At 36.0% G+C, this 8,445-nt stretch overlaps 1 protein-coding gene across 1 annotated transcript; it reads left to right on the top strand.

The window, feature by feature from the left end:
* The first annotated feature begins 2,803 nt into the window (after positions 1 to 2,803).
* On the top strand, positions 2,804 to 4,571 carry hcrt (hypocretin (orexin) neuropeptide precursor). Its single transcript, XM_059347563.1, has 2 exons — positions 2,804 to 2,887; positions 4,012 to 4,571. Exons 1-2 carry the CDS (start codon positions 2,804 to 2,806, stop codon positions 4,378 to 4,380), a joined length of 453 nt encoding a protein of 150 aa, XP_059203546.1. The 3' UTR covers positions 4,381 to 4,571.
* The last annotated feature ends 3,874 nt before the right edge of the window (positions 4,572 to 8,445 follow it).

The following is an 8,445-nucleotide window of genomic DNA, read 5'->3' as shown; positions in this document are numbered from 1 at the left end:
ACACAGAAACACTATCTTTCCATCCGTATTATGCTAAGCTGTCAGTTAAGACAGTTTTGTTTTTACTGTTTTCAATGGATCTAAAAGATGCAGAAGAAAGGACTTAAATCTCCGCTTAGCATGCTAATCATGAGATAGCACATTACGCAGTGTACTCCACTAAAAGTACATTAACATGAACCCAATTAGCTGATATACTATATTGCATGTAAGTATCTCATATAAAAGGATCATGGGCATTACGCTAAGCAACATGAATGTCATCCCTGAATTACATAGTAATGCAACATAAGAAGTGAATAAAGCTAAATCTCCGCTTAGCATGCTAATCGCGAAAAACAGAATTTGCACATTACATGCAGACCACTACAACGTCTGCAACTCCATAACACACTTACTTTTCATAAGGTACCACATCATCCAGCACATACATATTGAGCATCGATATTCACTGGAAACTATTTGAATATTATTGGAAAATCAAACCTTGTAGCGCACTTTAAAACTCCTAAAGATAGGTAGGCTAAATAGACTTACAGATGAGATGAGTCAGGGTGGAAATCCAGAGTGAATTACTGTTACTGACCAGGTGTAGGCCTATCACACAATGGGGCGGAGCTCCACTAAAAGGGGTGGAGCTCCCCTAAAAGGCGACAGTGCAATGCCGCAACACGTCCTATATAAATAATGATGATATTTTGAAAAATGAATTAAAAAATCTTCAAAATCGAGGGTGCACACCTTTGTGCCATACACAAGCCACATACGAAATCTTAGGTCAGTTTCACTAACGGTCAGCGAGATATGACCTGGATACACACACATACACGCAGACGCTTCTTGCTCACTTTACAACGGGGATAGATGTAAATGTATATTAAAGGTAAAGTAGGCAGCAAACCCCCCATATTTTTTAAGCATATTATAATTTAAGTGAAATGAGCTATATTGTTTACTGGAAAAGGCAATGAGAAGCACAAATTTGAAACTACAGCTCTCCTCCTGCATCTCTCCCCTCTCTGCTCGCCATCCTAAGCCCCACCCACCAGGCCGGTACAGTACTATTCATTGATTTCAATCATCACTATTGTGACTGTGCTTTTATATAGCTGTATTTCTATTAAAATAACCATCATGTTTTCTTTGTGTGTCTGAAAAGCACTTTGAGATGACACAGTGGGATGTGAGGCTTGAGCTGGCTATAATCATTAACTTGTATTGGCTGCAGGTAGGACTGCAGCTAATTTCAGGCTATACTGGGGACTTTATTGTCATCCATCTACATTCAGTGCAGAGGGATGAAATTGTGCAAAAAGGTAGTCTGGACATCTGCTGAAAAAACATTCTCTTGGCTCAAATTTTGCACAATTTTGTTCCTCTATATAAGTTTATGGCACTGCATTGTACATAAAATGGATGACGGTAATGTGTCCCATAGGAAGCTGGTTAGTTTAGCCTCCAGTTAGCTGCAACTGCATTTGGTTTAAAAGGCTACAGAATCCGGTTTTCACCAAATGGACGTGCATGTACATCTGCATTTGTACGGCGGCCCGTAGAATCACCCTCTCACTGAAATGAAATGACCTGTGATTAGCCATATTCTCCTGTCAGGGCTAGATTTTCTAAAGGCTGAAAACTGATGCCGGAGGAGGACAGATATCTGGTTTTCTATCAGACCAATTGAATACAAAATGCCAAAAGATAATTATGGATATTTTTTCCCAATGATGCCAAACATTAACTGCCTTTAAATATGCACATTCTCTGTAAAATTTCAGCAATGTATCGATTAGTACCTGGTCTGATATTTTACTACAAATTATTTCAGACAATGATTCTGAGTGACTTTTTCGATTGCATCCAAACTGACATCACAAGCACTTTAGAGCATTTTGAAAGCAGCTTTCACAGTGAATCTAAAGCAATCAATAAGCAGTTAAAGCCTTTTAAAACGCTTTATTGATTGCTTTTGATGCACTACGACACATTGTTTATCCTCTTGATCTAAACTTATTCTCTTAACAATAAACAAGGAGGCCATTTACGTGATCATAAATGAGTTATTCTCTTTAAAGCAATGCTTCCTGTTGTCCATAAGATGGCAACAGATATTAAGTAAATGAGGATGTGAGGATGAAAAAATGAAAAACAACAATCTGAAATTCAATAATTGCTTTTAATGGATTTTTGGTATCCTGTCATGTTTACTTGTGTAAGTGGCTGTATTTTACACTTTATAAAGCAGATCATGTGGAAGCAGCGCTGCAGCTAAAGCTACTGGCTTTTTCAATTGAAACAATTCTACCCATCAACACTGCTCACAAGTAAAAACTCTGTAGGAGCATGACAAAACTGTTCTTGATGTGTAAATATGGCACCTTTTGTACAAGAGAATAATGCGCGTAGTACCTCATTAGCCTGACTTTTGATATAACTAATACTTAGTCATTAGTAATAAGAAAGGGCATCTGGGCTTTTTTTTTAAACTGTAAAAGAACTCATATGACACATTAGCTAATTACCTTCCATCCTTCACTACTCATCATGATGGTATGTCTTCATAAACCTTTGGTATGCTGCAACAAAGACATACCTGTTTCCCATTAAAGGTCCAAAGAGGTGTCTTGGAGATGGTCTGCTGCAGGAGACTAATTAATAGCTGCTCTTGTTACATCGACCCTTCAATGGTGCAAAGAGCAGAATGGGTCATTTTAGTGGTTGGCCTGAATGACGTCCGTTTGGCGCGGACACCGCAAGATGATATAAAGGGCATTTGTTCTTCCTGGGAAGATAAGAAGTTCTGATGACTGCCCTTCACAATAGTCAGAAGATGCCGTGGTTCACCACCAACTTCCAGAAAGCTGCTGGGATGGACACGTCGAACAGGGTAAAACTGCTTTAAAACTTTTATTCTTTAACTACTTAAAAATGAGTGCGTGATTTGGTTTATTGATCAAGACTCTTTGAGTCCAAATGCGTTGGTCACTCATGCATTAAAAATTATTTTTAACATACTATAATCTGCAAAGAGCATGTCTTCTTCATTATCAGCCACATCAATTGTCTTGTCAGAGTACAGCACTCCCTATTTCTTTAGTATTTATGAGGGAGTTGCTTGACTTTGCAAATGTGTGTTTGACTGGTTACTCATTTATTTAGTTTTATAGTTTTTCTACTTTGGATTCGTATTAAGAGGCAGCTTGTCATACATTATTGAGTTTATTCTAGTATAGTTTGCAATTGCGCGTTTTACACCTGGCGTGGTTTCACTATGTCACTGAGATCCTATACGTTGCATGTTCATATTGTCAAACCACAGTATTTGGGTCGCATATAGGGTGTCCACTTTTCCTTATTCAAGAGATCAATGTGATCAAACTAATAATTTTAAAACCACTTTCTGGTGAACTTATAGACATAGGTAATTATTGTTATTTCATGTGATTTTACCCAGTTTATTCTATTTTCTGTCTAAGGGTTGCAAAGGACCTAAAGCCTACACATGCCTCAGTTTTTATGGATGTATTGCTATAATAAACAAAAAAAAAAGATTTATGTGGGATTATGATATGATATGATTTTTTTTTAGCCATGACTACACTTTACACAAAATAAAATACATCATGCACATTGGACTGATATGATTTAGTTTATGTAACATCACTTTGACTAGAGATTATGGTTTTAGCATGCATATGTGGAATAAATATCGGTATTTTATTATTATTGGAGGTTTATTAATTCAGATCCCAACTGTAAATATAGAATACATTTCAAAATATTGGAATTTCAGTGATTTCTCAAACACAGGAGTTTGAATACACATCCATTAAGATCTAACCAGCAACATTTTGAGCATGTTGTAAGTACTATCATATAAAAATGTACTTAATAATGTTAAAATTTTAAAGATATGCAGATAAAGAATTATATATGTAGGGTTTTATTCCTGCAGATTGCATTTTTTGTGTTAGTTCATTAAAGCATAAACTCTTCTGTTTTGCCCAGCAGAAAGTCCTGGTGCTGGTTCTGATGTTGCTGCTGTCTCAATTGGCCTGTGATGCTCACAGCATGTCTGAGTGCTGCAGACAGCCGGCTCGCTCCTGTCGCCTCTACATGTTGCTGTGCCGCTCAGGAAAGAACTTGGGGGGAAAGCTCACAGAAGACGCCGCCGCTGGCATCCTAACTCTTGGTAAACGGAGAGAGGATGAGCATAGCTTGCAGAGCCGACTCCACCAGCTTCTTCAAGGCTCTAGGAACCCAGCAGCAGGGATCCTGACCATGGGGAAGAGGACTGAAGAGAGTGCTGGAGGGCAGTACATGGACTGGATGGCTCAGTCAGGATCTACCATCACAACGCCACTGCCTGTTTTAAGATAAATACCTTGTGGTATTACTGGGACTCTGTCAGAAAATAAAATGTATATTTTTTGCTCATGTAAAAACTATTTTGTGATTTTCTTTGAACTGTGCCTTTTTAAATGTGATGTGCTGTGCACTACCCCACCAGTTTACACAAGGAACATGTGTTGTACATATATGGAAAAGGCCTTCTGGTGTAATAAAAACTATATACAGCTGCCGATGTCTTATTCATTCTTATAAAAAAGCTGTGAATCAAACAACTTAATGCAAAATGTATCTATAAAAGCAAGAAGCGTGCGTGTGTGTGTGTGCGTGTGTGTGTGTGTGTGTGTGTGTGTGTGTGTGTGTGTGTGTGTGTGTGCGTGTGTGTGTGTGTGTGTCAAGGTTATAATAGTTTTGGATTTTTCATTAGTTTTAGTTTTAATTTCGTTGTGAATTTTTGTTTTCAAATTCAGTTAGTTTTAGTTAGTTTTTAGAGTGAGTTTTCTAGTTTTAGTTTAGTTTTTATTTTTTGAAAATGCTTAGTTTTAGTTTAGTTTTTATTAGTTTCAGTGTTAGTTTTAGTTTTTTTGTAATGGGCTATGTGTTGGGTGCCAGATTCAAAGAGGTCATAATAAATTTTGCCTTTATTTCCTTTGGTTTATCATCTCAGCCCCAATAAGGTTATTAACTGTTTTGAATTTTGGTTGGAGTGTAGACATCCAAGTCTCAGTAAACATATTCACCATGTGTTGCATTTTCAAATAGAAACACTGAATTATGAATGAAAAAAGTTGACAAAAACGAAAACTAAGGACATTTCCACTATAATTTAAGTTAGTTTTAGTTAGTTAGTTTTGTAACCACAAAATACAGTTTCAGTTAGTTATCGTTTTTTTAAAAAAATAGTTTTTATTTTTATTTCAGTTAACGAAAATGTTTTTTCAATTCTAGTTTTCGTTATTTCGTTAGTTTTCGTTAACTATAATAACCTTGGTGTTTGTGTGTGTGCGTGTGTGTGTGTGTGTGTGTGTGTGTGTGTGTGTGTGTGTCTAGGGCATATCTCGCTGGCAGTTAGTCAGACTGACCTAAGATTTCGTATGTGGCTTTTTCGATGGCATGAAGGTGTACATCCTCGATTTAGAAGATGTTTTATTTTTCAAAATATCATTATTTACGTAGGACGTGTTGCGGCATTGCACTGTTTGCGATCGGACGCCTTTTAGTGGAGCTCCGCCCCATTGTGTGATAGGCCTACACCTGGTCAGTAACACAATTCGCTCTTTTTTTCCATGAGTGACTCAAGCTCAGGCTACAAGGTTACATTTTTCAATAATATTCGAATAGTTTCCAGCAAATATCAATGTTCAATGTGTATGTGCTGGATGGTGTGCATACCTTTTGAAAAGGTAGTGTTTTATGGAGTTGCAGACAGAAGTGGTCTGCATAGCCACAAAATATGAAACACATTAGTTATCAATCAATCTACACATTCCACAACACACCTAATAACCCTTACTCACATTATTCACATCCATCTGTTTGTGCTGCATGTAAACTTATTCTCCTGATACTCCTGTATCTGTGTCTGTATACATATCTAACCATGTTGAATGATTGAATCTTTTCCTTAAAGTAACTATTTCTTTTTTTTTTCTTTTTCTTTATGGTTTAGAGCAGACCTGGGCATTGGGCGGCCCGCGGGCCACATCCGGCCCGTTGGCTGTCCTTGTCAGGCCTGCGTGAGGTTACCCAGAAATTAGAAATTAATACAACCGCAGTGCTTTTATTTTGAAGGCGATTTACGTATCTGAGTTACCCGAGTTACCTAGGTACCTTGTGAATCCACTGTAAGAGCTAACAAACATTAGCATTAGCACTTGAGCAAACAAGTACTTTTACTACAATTAAGACAACAAATATAGACAATAATATATGTGACAGAAGAAAATAAACTTTAACAAACCTTGTGTCCTGTCAGCCAGCCACTATAGAAACATTTTTCATACTTTATATCAACTTTATATATTTCATACTTTTCTGTTGAAATATGAAACAACAGCAGGTGTCCGAACAGCATCACAAGTTCTGACCTTGACATTGAACACTGTTGAAGTTATAGTTCATAAAACAGCACATATGGAGTGTGTAATGATATTTATAATGATGGACAGATGGAAGCTAACATGGCCAGTCTCTCTTTCTGTGTGGTTAAAGGAATAGTTTGACATTCTGGTTAATACAAACTTATTTACTCCTATGTAGAGTTAGGTGAGAAGATCTGTACGGTAAATGTAGAAGCACCTTTAAATAGGGTTCCAACAAAAGTGAAATTAAAGCCTTTTTGAGCTTTTCCAACACTGATCATATCTTCATCACATTAAATCAAATGTTATTGCATCATAAACAACCCAAATAAATAAAATAACTATTTCTGTGTCTCTTTATATCTCAGTGTACATCCATGTATTTCCCAATATACACTTTGTATATTAACCCTCTATGGTACGGTGTTGCCCTGTGGCAACATAGTCATTTTTGGCCTGTCATATTTCTACAATGCATGTTTGTGAGTGATGCGATATTTTAAAAAAGAGGGTATAAAAAAAGTATAGGGAATCAATAGCAATGCATTTATTTGTCACATGACCTCCAGGAGGACATAATGAAACCCTACTTTGCCATTTTGCGCCACAAAAAATCACTCAAAACACATTTCCTGGCCCTTTTCCATCTGGAAAAAAATATATTCCTACTGATAGGTGAGTAAACCTTCGTTTTTGATAGTTTTATACACTTGTTCAATGGCACAATACTGCCTACAGGCAACATTCAGACAGGAAACGGGTTGAAAATGTTCCTTTTATAATGTTTTTAAATTTAAATGTTATGTATTGTACCCTGTTGAAGCTACTGAATCTTTTACACATGTGTATTAAATAAATTATGTTAAAATTAGTTTTAAAAACTTTCTTTTTCACTTTTGCCTACGGGCAACAAATCCCAAAAACTTCCAAAAAATGTTTATTTAGTCTATTTAGAGGGTTAACACTACACAAGAGTATTACACCTCATTGTACATCCCACTTTCACACACAACCTCATTTGGCCATAATTGAAAAATCTACTTAATCTCCCACTATACAAATACATACTTCCTATCGGCACTGCACTAGACTCATTAAAAACAACAACAACTTCATAAAGGAACAAAACAAAGATTATATTAAATAATTATATACTAGGGAAAATATAAAAAGTGAAAAAATGCTATGTATGATTTATTTTTGCTAAAGGGGAAGGGCAAATAGTTAATTATGATAATTTTGCCACAGGTTCAAATTGAATTTTGTTATTTCAAGATTTGCTGGATGACTGACGATTTACAACAAAGTAGTTAAATCCATCAACAAAACCCTTTTTTCCACAACTAAGTGTAATCCAACACAACAGCTCGGCATAATATAATTTTCAGTTTTTGTTGATTCTCTTTAAAACATGTTTTAAAATATATTGTCAATTTAGAGGCTTTTGAAAGTTAAAAATACTTTTATGTCCATCATTCATTTTACCATATGTAGAAGACAACTGACACATCTCTGTATAGGGAATGATGCTACACTTGTTTTTCTAAATAAAGGGAACGCTCACGCCTTGACTTTTGATGATTTTGTACAGCAGCTTGCACATAGAAGCCAGTCACAGTGTGGGAATAAAGTGGAACACAAGATGGTGCTAATATGATAAATAGAGAGGAGGCTAGTGAAACAGATGACAGGCTTTCAAGGATGCTTTTTGCATGACTAATAAAAAAACATCTAAAATTGTCAATCAAATTGTCAGTCACTTCTCGTCTATTCTGTAGCACAAATGCAAAATTGTCTTTACACTTTCTAAATGAATTACTTTCATTAAGAATTAAAAATCTTGAAGGTTGCTATTTTTAACACCTTGACAAGACCCTGTCGTTGCTCATCATTAACCTACTGCCGGTATTTTATTTCTCTTCTGAAAAGGAAATCAATGTTTGTATTGTTTTTTTTAAAGTTCCTAACACCTTGAAATGTAAAAATATTGGATGCAATCTGATTTCTTTTTCAT

The sequence above is a fragment of the Centropristis striata genome, chromosome 13, assembly GCF_030273125.1.
Source record: "Centropristis striata isolate RG_2023a ecotype Rhode Island chromosome 13, C.striata_1.0, whole genome shotgun sequence".
Lineage (NCBI taxonomy): Eukaryota > Metazoa > Chordata > Actinopteri > Perciformes > Serranidae > Centropristis > Centropristis striata.
This window is presented reverse-complemented; position numbering and strand designations above follow the sequence as displayed.

Coding starts and splice junctions, on each gene's coding strand:
- hcrt (XM_059347563.1), top strand. CDS start 2,804: ATGACTGCCCTTCACAATAGTCAGAAGATGCCGTGGTTCACCACCAAC. Junction 2,888..4,011: donor GGATGGACACGTCGAACAGG/GTAAAACTGCTT, acceptor TTTGCCCAGCAG/AAAGTCCTGGTGCTGGTTCT.